Here is a 13,722-nt window from a genome sequence, read left to right on the forward strand (position 1 = left end):
TTGAATCAGGTACCAAGATCGATCTAAATGAGAATTAAATTTTATATAAAGACATAATTTCTACAATCAAACACGTCCAAAGCGAAAACGCAGAATCACCGGATTCTTTATCAAAGGGAATAGTTTTCCATCAGACTTCCAAAATTATACTGGCCAAAAAATTTGTGAATGTTGGATTTCTTTTACCATTCCCCGAATACAAGCTTGCAACAAGAGAAACCAATTCACGAAATGCTGCAAACACTGACAAATATGTGGAAAATGAATTCGTCATTGTGCCCCCCTAGATTTTTCAACAAAATTCAACACTAAAGTTGACTCTTTCAACCTGAATTGGATGCTAGAAAAACGCGAAAATGAAGTAAACGAGACGAAAAACGAGGTAGAGCAAATACGGGAAGAAAGTGCATCTTTTCTATCAAAAACAGATCCTACTAAGGAATAGCGACTGTGGAATAACAGGAATCTGGTAACTGTCAGGAAAGTGGAAGAAAAAATGTAGAAAGCATTGACCGACTCAATCGTTTTACCTCAACACTGACGGACTATGTTGTCGAGAGAATACAAACGATTTCAATTTTTTAATGTTCGCGAATGAGCTAAGCGAAATCAGAAAAGCACTAAAGGAGATGAACGAAAATCAGGAGAAAAACTGGAAAACAGTGCAAGAGCAATTTGTTTTTTTCAGAAAAATTTCCATTTACTCAATGACTGTACCCAGATGCTATTCTCCAACCAACAACTCACTTTAAATTTTGATACAGTCTCCTCGCTTCTTTCTACCCTTTATGCAGACACAAAGAGTTACAGAGCTGCTCTATATGCGTGCAAAGTAAATTTACTCAGCTCAGTTCCTATTTTACTCAGTTACAGACTACCAATGTCTCTTGTACCACGTGAGTCACTCAGGGTGATACTTTCAACAATCAAACAAGGACTTCTTTTAACACTCTCGATCCCTCCTTTTTCTAGTCAAACAGTGGTCAACGTCTACAGCACATCCTATACCAATGGCACAACTCGATACTTCAGATGCTCTGCAATGGTTGACAGAAGGCCCATATCTAGCTATTTCTGAAGATTCAATGGAGTCCACAGCATTAACAGAAGAACAATTTAACAACTGCTTAGGTTCATCAAACTGTCAAATTTGTACTCAAACTATGGCAACACAACTCGCTCAACCCTTATGCTTGGCGACCTTATTTCTACAACCCATTGGCAGCTTTAACAGTTTGTGATACAGAAAAAGTAATGCTACCAACGCCGGAGCATGCGACCAAATTAGGATACGGAATTTGGTTAATAAAGTCAGCATCTGATGTATTTTCCCTTAGAGAATACAATCTTTCAGACGAAAACATTCCTCAGAGATGGGAACATCAGGGATGTCTTGCTGGTATTATTACTTAAGAATGTGGAACGCAACTCATCAGTAAAAATGTCAAAATTCGACCTGATCTCGAAACTTGCGATCAAATTCAGGGACATCGAATACAAGTCCAATTACCGAGACCTATACAGCATCTTCTTTCAACAATGCCAGACATTTCTGACTTGCCGTATTTTGATTCAAAAATTGACGCACATATTATATTGAAAAAATTAAAATAGAACTTTCTACAATTCCACTTAATTCTGATCCACAACATAGATTTTTCAACAAAATTCAACACTAAAGTTGACTCTTTCAACCTGAATTGGATGCTAGAAAAACGCGAAAATGAAGTAAACGAGACGAAAAACGAGGTAGAGCAAATACGGGAAGAAAGTGCATCTTTTCTATCAAAAACAGATCCTACTAAGGAATAGCGACTGTGGAATAACAGGAATCTGGTAACTGTCAAGAAAGTGGAAGAAAAAAATGTAGAAAACATTGACCGACTCAATCGTTTTACCTCAACACTGACGGACTATGTCGTCGAGAGAATACAAACGATTTCAATTTTTTAATGTTCGCGAATGAGCTAAGCGAAATCAGAAAAGCACTAAAGGAGATGAACGAAAATCAGGAGAAAAACTAGAAAACAGTGCAAGAGCAATTTGTTGTTTTCAGAAAAATTTCCATTTACTCAATGACTACCCAGATGCTATTCCTCAACCAACAACTCACTTTAAATTTTGATACAGTCTCCTCGCTTCTTTCTACCCTTTATGCAGACACAAAGTTACAGAGCTGCTCTATATGCGTGCAAAGTAAATTTACTCAGCTCAGTTCCTATTTTGCTCAGTAACAGACTACCAATGTCTCTTGTACCACGTGAGTCACTCAGGGTGATACTTTTAACAATCAAACAAGGACTTCTTTTAACACTCTCGATCCCTCCTTGTTTTAGTCAAACAGCGGTCAACGTCTACAGCACATCCTATACCAATGGCACAACTCGATACTTCAGATGCTCTGCAATGGTTGACAGAAGGCCCATATCTAGCTATTTCTGAAGATTCAATGGAGTCCACAACATTAACAGAAGAACAATTTAACAACTGCTTAGGTTCATCAAAGTGTCAAATTTGTACTCAAACTATGGCAACACAACTCGCTCAACCATTATGCTTGGCGACCTTATTTCTACAAACCATTGGCAGCTTTAACAGTTTGTGATACAGAAAAAGTAATGCTACCAACGCCGGAGCATCCGACCAATTTAGGATACGGAATTTGTTTGATAAAGTCAGCATCTGATGTATTTTCCTATAGAGAATACAATCTTCCAGACGAAAACATTCCTCAGAGAAGGGAACATCAAGGATGTCTTGCTGCTATTATTACTTTAGAAGTTGGAACGCAACTCATCAGTAAAAATGTCAAAATTTGACCTGATCTCGAAACTTGCGATCAAATTCAGGGACATCGAATACAAGTCCAATTACCGAGACCTCTACAGCATCTTCTTTCAACACTGCCAGACATTTCTGACTTGCCGTATTTTGATTCAAAAATTGACGCAAATATTATATTGAAAAAATTAAAATAGAACTTTCTACAATTCCACTTAATTCTGATCCACAACACAGATTTTTCAACAAAATTCAACTCTAAAGTTGACTCTTTCAACCTGAATTGGATGCTAGAAAAATTGCGAAAATGAAGTAAACGAGACGAAAAACGAGGTAGAGCAAATACGGGAAGAAAGTGCATCTTTTCTATCAAAAACAGATCCTACTAAGGAATAGCGACTGTGGAATAACAGGAATCTGGTAACTGTCAAGAAAGTGGAAGAAAAAAATGTAGAAAACATTGACCGACTCAATCGTTTTACCTCAACACTGACGGACTATGTCGTCGAGTTTCAAGAGAATACAAACGATTTAATTTTTTTAATGTTCGCGAATGAGCTAAGCGAAATCAGAGAAGCAATAAAGGAGATGAACGAAAATCAGGAGAAACACTAGAAAACAGTGCAAGAGCAATTTGTTATTTTCAGAAAAATTTCCATTTACTCAATGACTACCCAGATGCTATTCTCCAACCAAAAACTCACTTTAAATTTTGATACAGTATCCTCGCTTCTTTCTACCATTTATGCAGACACAAAAAGTTACAGAGCTGCTCTATATGCGTGCAAAGTAAATTTACTCAGCTCAGTTCCTATTTTACTCAGTTACAGACTACCAATGTCTCTTGTACCACGTGAGTCACTCAGGGTGATACTTTCAACAATCAAACAAGGACTTCTTTTAACACTCTCGATCCCTCCTTCTTCTAGTCAAACAGTGGTCAACGTCTACAGCACATCCTATACCAATGGCACAACTCGATACTTCAGATGCTCTGCAATGGTTGACAGAAGGCCCATATCTAGCTATTTCTGAAGATTCAATGGAGTCCACAACATTAACAGAAGAACAATTTAACAACTGCTTAGGTTCATCAAACTGTCAAATTTGTACTCAACTATGGCAACACAACTCGCTCAACCATTATGCTTGGCGACCTTATTTCTACAACCCATTGGCAGCTTTAACAGTTTGTGATACAGAAAAAGTAATGCTACCAACGCCGGAGCATGCGACCAATTTAGGATACGGAATTTGGTTGATAAAGTCAGCATCTGATGTATTTTCCTATAGAGAATACAATCTTTCAGACGAAAACATTCCTCAGAGAAGGGAACATCAAGGATGTCTTGCTGCTATTATTACTTTAGAAGTTGGAACGCAACTCATCAATAAAAATGTCAAAATTCGACCTGATTTCGAAACTTGCGATCAAATTCAGGGACAGCGAATACAAGTCCAATTACCGAGACCTCTACAACATCTTCTTTCAACACTGCCAGACATTTCTGACTTGCCGTATTTTGATTCAAAAATTGACGCAAATATTATATTGATGAAAAAATTAAAATAGAACATTCTACAATTCCACTTAATTCTGATCCACAACAACTCATGACGATAGCTGAACCAATTGCTCATAAAAGGCAGCTCCTGGAACCAGCTCTGACAGAAAACCTCAACACTTATGTCCCTGTTAAGCTCTCTCTAATGTTAACTCTATTTGTATTCATAGGAAACCTACCTCTAAACACCCTTGTGATGTATTTATACCATCGATTTCGCCTTATTCGAAAATTGACTCCACGCTTCCCTAAATTTGGCCAACAAAAACATCCAGTTAAGCCTGTCTTCTCTACTACACTCAACAAAAATACGCTACAGAGCAACGCACATGTATGGCGTAACAAGGTTGTAGTTTTACCAGAAACCCAAATTGATGAATGGTCCGATCGTGCAGAATGCCAGAAAACTCAAAATCCCAAAAAATCGAATATTACTTCTCGACAATCAAAAGCTGAGACAAAAAACATACAACGAAGACAATTCAGTGCCGCTAGCGAAAATAACTAGCGAATTATAAAACTGTGGTATTTGATTAAATGGGTGGCGCTTCTAATTTTTTTTTTATTATTTTTCAGTTTGTCAGGTGGTGTGACATACCTAAATTTTATTTAGATGTCAAAAGCTCAAACTATCTATTGTTTAGTTCAACGTGTTTACCTTATTAGCCTTCACATTTATATATTTGTTTGCTATATTCTACATACAAAATTTGAAATTCTTGATAATTTGAATGATCTAAAGTATATTTGAAGGATATATTAACCTCGAATTGGAACCCTTTATGATATAAAACCTCTTTCGAATGTTTAAAATTTCATTGAAAAACAAGTATGATATAATTATCAGGAAGAAATCTGTATAATGACAAGATCGGGATTACTTGTGAAAACCAGTATCTTAAATTCATTATAGCATTTTTTTTCTTAAACCAAGACTGTAGACCTGCGCATCGAAGATAAGACCGCTAAACATCAATCAGACTTTGAAATAAGATAAAACGTGTTTTGGAGAAATCTAAATTTTAATAATTGCAACACAGATAACTAACAGAAGAGTAGATCAGACTTAGCTTTAGCTTATTATCTTAGTCTAGAAACCGAATGAAGTATAGTTGTGTTATCTGGCAAAAGTTGCACCCCAGATTGAAACTGACAAATCTCTATTTGGATTTTTCTATTTGCTGTTTCAATCACAATATACATAAGTGAGGTCAATGGTGGCTATTTTCCGGCTATTTGCGGCCTATGTTTTCTCTTCTTTCGGTTGATATTTTGGATTTTGGTATGGTTAGTTTAGAGTTTATATGACACATTGAAGACTCTTCAGTTCATTTCCGGAGTTTTACTGGTTTTGTTTAGTAACGACTCCGAGAGGACTATTTTTTTTTAGCTCAAGCAAATTTTTTGTGACCTGAACCTTCTTTATCTCCTATTATTGATTGTTTTGTAACTCTTGTTTCTTTCCGGACATCAGATTTTATTGGTAGCTCAGTTTCTAATCTATAGTATTTTGGAAAAATTGGTAATATTCATGTTAGGTGGACCATTTTGAAACTTTTTTCATACCGGTCCCTCCTCCCTATCCAATTACAGAAACAAGCTCACCTAACTACCTCCCCAGTCCAAAATACCCACCTACCTGTTCCGTTCTACCCACCTGTATATGCACCGATTCCATCTACCCACACGCCTAAATTAAAAATTGTTTCAACATTCGTAACATTTTTGGCCGTTTTATTAGGCAACTGATTTTATCTCCGATCAGGTAAGGGTAGTTAAAAGTTGAAGAGTTGAAAATACTTACGAGATTCTTATGCTCATCGAGTTTTCCATATTCTACCGGTCGTTTTTTTCATTGAAGTAAGATTGTTCTTGACTCAATCTTTGACTTGTTTGTATTCAAACGACTTGTTTTAGAACGTTGACTTCTGTTTTCGAACATTTGATTCTAACGGTAGCTTTATTTATACGATCTATATGGCTTTGCCCCCAGCTCAGTGGACATGTAACGGTTACGCCCGCCAGGCGCACATTTCATTTTTTAAAGGAGAGGATGTGCAAAACTGATCCAATTTCTAATATATAGTAGCTAGGAACTGTTGGTAATATTGAAGGTTGAAATGTCATTTTTTACGAGAGGTTTTCAATGACGGTTCCTCTCTATTCTTACTACAGACATACCCTTCACCTGCTTACCCCCAAGCTACCTATTTCTCAAACCGACATATCCCTCACCTACCTACCTCCACCTCAATGCTTGCAACATCACCCACCCACAGCCCTAAACAAAATTTTTGTCTGCATTTTTAAGAGCCTACTGTTAAATCGGCAATTTTTTTTGTTATTTCTATTTATTCTTCCGTATTTTTGACATAGGTAGGTTAGTTAAGATCTAAAGTTGCAAGATTCTTCGAGTCGTTCCGGGTATTTTACAGGCTGTGTGTGCTTTTTTCACACAGAGAATTTGAGAAGGTCTATTTTTAAAAATTATTACGTCTCATGAAAGGCATTGCTCATGTGACGTCATTTCTCACTCTCTAGTTTAAATATTTAGGCCATATTAGTTTTTGATCACACGTCAATAACAAAATGGCGTTTTTACTTTAATACTTAGGTCTATTTTGTGAAAATTAGAGAATACGACGATAAGATCAAAAACTCGACTTTTTAAACAGTCGAAAATATAAATTGTTGGAGCTATTGGGATTAGTTTGGAAAATATATGTCTGATAAACTTGGGAAACGCCGTTTGACACGTTTCTATAACGTTGAAAATCAAAAGTCTTGCTTTTTAGGCAATCTAGGAATCATACAAAACTTTCCATTTTAAGTTCTGGTAGCTTCTAAAATTCAGATAGTTTTAAAACATCCATAAATTCTCTATATTTCGAAGAACCCTGATGTATTTTACACCCGATGGGCTTGCAAATGATACACAATCACAACGATGAATTGCAGCAAGTTTATAATGGTATGTCTTGTATATTCATTTTGCTTTTCAGATACAAGCAATTTTAATAACGTTTGTTGTTTTACAAGTAGAGCAGACCTCATGATGTTATTCAAAGTACTTTGTTTGTACCTCAAATCACACAAATGAAGTTGCAATTATTGTTTAGATCGCCTCCCGTTGTTTACGAAGGTCATCGGCAAGATGTTGAAAAGATCACTGTCAACTAGGACCTGTACTGAAAATGAAAGTTTATGCAATCCAGTATCAGTGCCTTCAAACGCTTATACAATAAATTTTGAGTTTGGTATTGATTTCTCCTTATTGCTTGACCTACAAAAATCGTATATTGCGTCAGAGAAAAATTTTTATGGTTGGCTGTTTGAAGATGATGGACCACTAGATAGATTGACGTTGTGCGAAGCGTTACAAATAGGTTCCACGATGGGGTCCTTTGCAAGTTATTCAGAAATGAATCAGATGGAAGAAAACTTGACTATCGTTGCAATATCTGAAGAGCTGTTGCAGTCAGTGATAGCATTTCGAGACAAGAAAAGTGTTAGATGGTCTTTTGACGAGTTTATTGCATGTTCTATTGTACATGGTCAGTTGGCAGTGTTAAGCCACATTAAAAGAAAATATAAATTGTTGGATGGAGAAGCGCGATCATTATTTGCGATTAAACTCTCAGAGGTATTGGTAATGCTGAAAACCAGGCACGATCCCTTAGCAGAGGGAGCAATTGATATTATCCAAAACTATATGAACGATCAACAAGACGTACCTGCGACCACTGGCCGTTTTGACACGTCGCAGATTGTTGTTGTGGTTCTAACAAACGTCTTAGAGTTTCAGCTCGACACTGCAAAGAAAAATGTTGCCGGGGATTTTGGAACTGCTCGCTTTGAGAATAGTGTGATGTTAAAATTTTTCGATAAAGTAGCTGAGAGTAAAAGAAATGCACTCATTATTGCGTTTAGAATTGTAACTAGAAAATATATGGATGACAAAGAGTACGCCACAGATGTTGAACGTATAAAACGAGTGACGTCGAGCGAAGATTTGATGGCGAATTTGTTTGTGGAACGGAACCGTGTCCTCCGTTCTTTCAATCAGCGTTTTATAAAGAAGGAAGCTTTTTGAGAGGTTGCCTCTATTATTGACTGCTTCAATTACGTTAAATTATTATTGAACTGACAAATTCCTAGAAAATTGGTCAAACTGGATGTGCCATGTTGCCATAAGTAAAGCATGCTGAATACTAGTTAAAATGAAAATTGATTGTTAGGTTCTCGGAAAAGAAAACGACCATAATTTTAACAGCAATTTTTTTGGAATGAGTTGCGTTGATTGCCTTTGATTTATTAAAGAATCTTTTTTTTTAGGCAATTTTTGAACAAAATTACTTTCCTGCAATTGTAATCAAGTTCCCTCTTTTTGTGGAAAATTCACAACTCAAACTAAAGGCATCAACATCAGCTTTGTCACGTGAAGTCAATTTTAACCCAAAGGGACCAACAATGTTGAACTGTACGAAGTACCAGGATAATCTGATAAACATAGAACTGACTCCTTTTCCCTGTGAAAAAGTTTGCTTTTGTATCATGTGCGAACAAACTAATACGTGTTTTTGCTTTCATAATAGTTTGTATTTATGAGATGGATTAGCCATAACAAACATAACCGACTAGCGTCGGATTAATTTTTATCAAACGAGTGGCGGGGTTCGACTCTATTGATGACATCTTTAATCGTGGGAGAGGGTTCAGTTAACTAAGGGGCTGCAAATAGCCATTTTTAATTGCTCTCAAACGAAGTTTGTAGCAATTATATTAGTCCTGTCGGTCTTTTTTTAATGCGATTTTTCGCTTGACCGATTTTTCGTCTGACGCTTTTGACTTCTCGTCCTCAAAAACGGGATAAACAGGTAGCGCCCAGCGGGCATTAAGTGCTCTTAGAGCCTTTCAGCTCTGTTTCAGCTCAAATTCCCCCACCCCCCCCCCCCCATGGCGCTGTTGCCCCACCCCACTGTTGCACGCCCCCCTCACCATAAGACCCCCGGTGTACACCCCCCCCCCCTGCGCGCCTCCCGTGGCTACTGACGAACAACCGATCGCTAAAAACACGCAATTTGATACTAATTTTCACAAATTTTTTCAAGTTTTTTTTGAAAATTTTTGTCTTTTTTTTTCGTTTTTTCAGCCCTAGGTGCCAAGAAACCTCCTCAAGGGATTTATATTACGTTACTGCATAGTTTCTAGTTGTAGTGGAATGGTTTCAACATTTTAACATCACGAATTTTAGCCTTTTTCTGACAAAACGTGCAAATTTTTCCAATTTTTTCGACATTTATTTTTTATTATCCACTTCTTTCCGGACGCAGGGGCCAGAAAACGTCCTTAGAGGTTTGATAATAAGTTACTTAAACAATTTATTTTGCCATGGAATAGCTTTCAGTTTTTTAATATGACAAATTTTATCAATTTTTTTGATAAATTTTGCAATTTTTTCAGGTTTTTGTTGGTTTTTGGGTTTCTCCAGCCTCAAGACTCGAGAAACCTCCTCTAGGGTTCAAAATTAGTTACTGTATAACTTCTAAATGTAATGAAATGTTTTTCCAGATTTCAACACCACGTATTTCAGCATTTTTTTACAAATTTTTTTTACAAAACTATAAATTTTTGAATTTATTTTCAGTTTATTATCGCTATTGTCAGTTTATTTGTCATTATTGTCATTTATTCAGGTTTTTCAGCCTAACCAAAATTCTCCGTTAGGGTTTGATAATGAGTTACTGAAAAATTTTTGTTGGCCATGGATAAGTTACGTTTATCACAAGTTTTAGCAGTTTTTTTCAACTTCTAATTTTCAAGTTTTTTTGAAATTTTTTGTCATTTTCTTGGTTTCTCCAACCTCAACAGCCACATAAACACAAAACCTCCTTTAGAGTTTGAGCATAGGTTACTGCATAGCTTCTAGATGTAATGGAAGGGTTTTCAAGATTTTAAGATCAGCAATTTTTAAAATTCTGGGGACCTGCTCCAAAGCTTCATGAAAAGCTGTCGCATAGTTTCTAGATTCATGGAATTGTTATCAATATTTTAATGACTCCAGCTTTAGCACTTTTTTGATAAAATATAATTTAAATTTTCCAAAAATTATTTTCATGTTCCAAGTTTATGGATGTTTTTGAGCCAGTAAAACTAATTAAAGCTTGAAATAGTGATACTGGATAGCTCTTGAGACAATGAAATGGTTTTGAAAATTTTAATGTCTTGAATTTTAGCAACATTTTGTTAAAATTTGCGATTGTTTTCAAAATTTTCGAGTGTTTTTGTCCTTTTCTCAGTTTAACTATCATTACTGGCCAGCGAAGTTTTTCAAGTCTTGCAGATGGGTTACTTGACATAACTCCGGAGAGAAAAAATAGTTTTGAATATTTTCACTGCAAAATCTGGAAGCTTTTTTATTTAAATTTTGCAATATTTGCAAATTTTTTAAATATCAGTTTTCTATTTGATTTGTTTACTAACAAAGCTAGAAAACTAAAAGTTTAAGAGTCGAGTCAAGCTAGCGTTAGCTTCAATAAAACTTGGCTAGCTACTGACAAAGCCAACTGCTCGCCGGTCGTTTGAGAGCAATTCGCCCGACGTTAGTCGGTTATGTTTCAAAGCTTACTTTAGACCACTATCAAGAGTTGAAGTGAAAAAAGAAACAAATTTTGGTGTACTTTCGATTTTGTTTTTCAATAGTAAACTGTCGCCAATTCAGTTCAGCTGCCTAATATGGTGAACGAGATTCTGCACGATTTGAATTGTTGTCCTCCAAAATGAAAAATGTTTCAAATCCCGAGTGTATAAGTTGCTGTGGATGTAAATGCACGTAAAGGTTTACTGAAACTGTCGAAGACAGAGGTTTTCTCTTGAGAAGGGTGTAAGTGTAGACTATCCACTTCCCAACTTTCTGGGGTTTGCATCCTTCCTACATAGATTGTATTGCGTTTCTTTATATGACAAGCAAGTTTAGTTTCTGAGAACTGGGCTTTTTCTAACTACAATTAACAAATTCGGGCGCCTTTGAAATTGCAAATGTCCTCGTAATAAGTAAATATAAATAGTGGTTTTTTCGGGCCTTTGATCCCCTGGAGCTATCTTAAAATATTTCTGGTGTAGGTTTCGTTCTTATTTACAGGGAAGGTTTAATCTATTTGCGTTTAAGGGAGAATTCAATGCAATGAAAGTACTGTCTAGAATACGACATTCGAACTGTCAATTACCCAGTATTTTCCACCATTTTTTGAAATCAGCAAACACCACTCCATATTTATACCTAAAAAATCATAATTGCTCTCAAACAAAGTGTGTAGCAACCATATAGTCCTGTGGTCTTTTTTAATTGCTCTCGAAGTAAACGTGTGTGTCTTTTGTATGCAAAATTTTTGCTTGACCGCTTTTTGACTTTTCGCGTGACTTCTGCGCCCTTGACTTTATGCGTGATCTAAAATTCTCTCTCATTCACAATTTCAAGCACCTGAACTCAATTGGCGACAATTTTATGCTTAAAATCAAATGATAAGTGCGCCGAAATTGGTGTCATTTTTTCACTCTATTTCTTAATAGTGGTATATAATAACCTCTTAACTATTTAAAGCCCCCTAGTGATTGTTTATCTCATTCAGGCTACACCACCGCCCTTCAACCCTACTGAAACTGGCGGCAATTGATTAGAGCTCTCACAATTTTGAGAGCAATTACTTCAGATGTTATTTGGTTATGTTTATGCGATTTTTTGTTTGACGGATTTTTCGTCTCACCCATCTAACTTTTTGTCCTCAAAAACGGAAAAACCCACCTTTACCCTCCATTCCCCACCCCTGCACATCGTTCCACTTGTAACCAAGTGCGCTCGACTAAACGTAAGAGTTTCATTTTAGAAACATTCTTTGTACATTATTTACTAAGAAACGTTGCGAGCTAGCTGACTGACTACGTTCAAATAAATTGTTTGGTTTCAAATAACAATCATTGGTGCTGGCATTCTCATGTGATTTCCTCCTTTTTTTAAATTAAGTATCACGTGAAGATAAGTTGTCCAAGGATATTTGGTGATGGTTTTCAAAATGTATTTATAATTGGTAATTGCTTTGAAGATTTGCAATTTTTTGACAAAAGTTTTATAAAACTTCTTGCTATATTGAAGAAATTAGGTCATCATGCAAATCTCGAATTTTTAATCGGTGAATTAAGGCTTCATGAAACAAACTTTTCAAGATAAAAAATTATTTTCTGTGAAAAGTTAAAGTACCCATCAATTAAGTGTGCTGAATAATGGGTAAACATTTGGTAATTAGTACACTGGGTGCCTCACCCTAAACACTATCTTTGAGCAGTAAGGTTGTTTATGTAGAGATCGAGGAAAAATGCGATGTAATTTTGTAGAATTATTACTTGCTCTCGAACGAAGTTTGAAGTAATTATTGTGAACCTGTCTTATGCAAAATTTTCAGAAATTAAGTGTTGCTAAAATAGAATTGACTGTGAGCGTTTACCGTACATAGCACGTGTAGCGTAGAGGTTAATCTTACCAACTATCTTCCGAGAGGAAGAAAACCTGCCTCGAAAACCTGCCCAGTCAAGGTCCTGCACCATATTAATTGTAAAGGCTATGAGCTCTTCTAAATGGTTTGCCTTGCCAGTCGTTCATAAGGTTCAATTTTCTTCTTCTTTGATTCTTTTATTTTAGTCCAATTAAGATCGCGATAGAGTAGTCTTTACTTGACAATTGTTTTGTTTGTTAAAAATCACACCTGCTTCAAAATGAAGTTACTTATAAATTTTGGCAGGTTAGGGCTGAAGCAAACAAAATTATGGTAAAGTTGACTCTAGTGCAGTCTTGGTTCAACTAAAAACATAAGCCGACGAGCGTCAGAGGAATTGCTCTCGAACGACAGGCGGGGTGCAATTTAATTTGACAGGGTGTAGCTTAGAAATCTTTTATGGGTGGAAAAAATTTGCCCACAGGGGTTTGAACCCAGGAACTCCAGAATGTCAGTCTGACATATTTACCCCTAAGCCACAATACAATGCCTTTGAGTTTTGGTCGCTCACGTTCGCTTTTATTTTACCAACAAACTTCATTTCATAATGAGAGCAACTTAGATCACTCAAAGATGATTCAAGCTTGAAAATGTCACGCAAAAGGTTTGCATAAATACACCCGTTTTAATAATTGCTTCAAACTTCGCTTGAGAGGAATTAATAAAAGAATCGGTGAGGACTGAAATAAGACTTCAAAATAGAAATAAGCATTTTCCAGCCTTAGCGTTCTACGGTATTTTATTCTTATACGGATTAAGAGATGACCCATAACTGCATTGGTTGCAACTCGTTTTCGATTCAATAATGCCAAACATGCGCGTGATCGGAA

The 13,722-nt window shown here is 36.2% G+C and overlaps 2 protein-coding genes across 4 annotated transcripts in view; both read left to right on the forward strand.

Annotated features, from left to right (window-relative positions):
- Positions 1 to 13,722, forward strand: part of LOC142339330 (transmembrane protease serine 11G-like) — a 528,023-nt gene that overhangs the window by 385,544 nt on the left and 128,757 nt on the right. The window lies entirely within an intron of this gene.
- Positions 1 to 13,722, forward strand: part of LOC142339327 (ubiquinone biosynthesis protein COQ4 homolog, mitochondrial-like) — a 549,842-nt gene that overhangs the window by 123,352 nt on the left and 412,768 nt on the right. Inside the window, exon 3 of one of the 3 annotated variants that reach the window (XM_075389297.1) lies at positions 7,466 to 8,616. The exons of the other annotated variants lie outside the window; for them this stretch is intronic. Within the exon in view, the coding sequence (XP_075245412.1) occupies positions 7,466 to 8,439 (974 nt within the window). The 3' untranslated portion in view covers positions 8,440 to 8,616. Of the gene's footprint in view, positions 1 to 7,465; positions 8,617 to 13,722 lie in introns of those variants that run through there. 3 annotated transcript variants of the gene reach the window in all.

The sequence above is a fragment of the Convolutriloba macropyga genome, chromosome 5, assembly GCF_964194025.1.
Source record: "Convolutriloba macropyga chromosome 5, txConMacr16.3, whole genome shotgun sequence".
In the NCBI taxonomy this organism is placed as follows: domain Eukaryota; kingdom Metazoa; phylum Xenacoelomorpha; order Acoela; family Convolutidae; genus Convolutriloba; species Convolutriloba macropyga.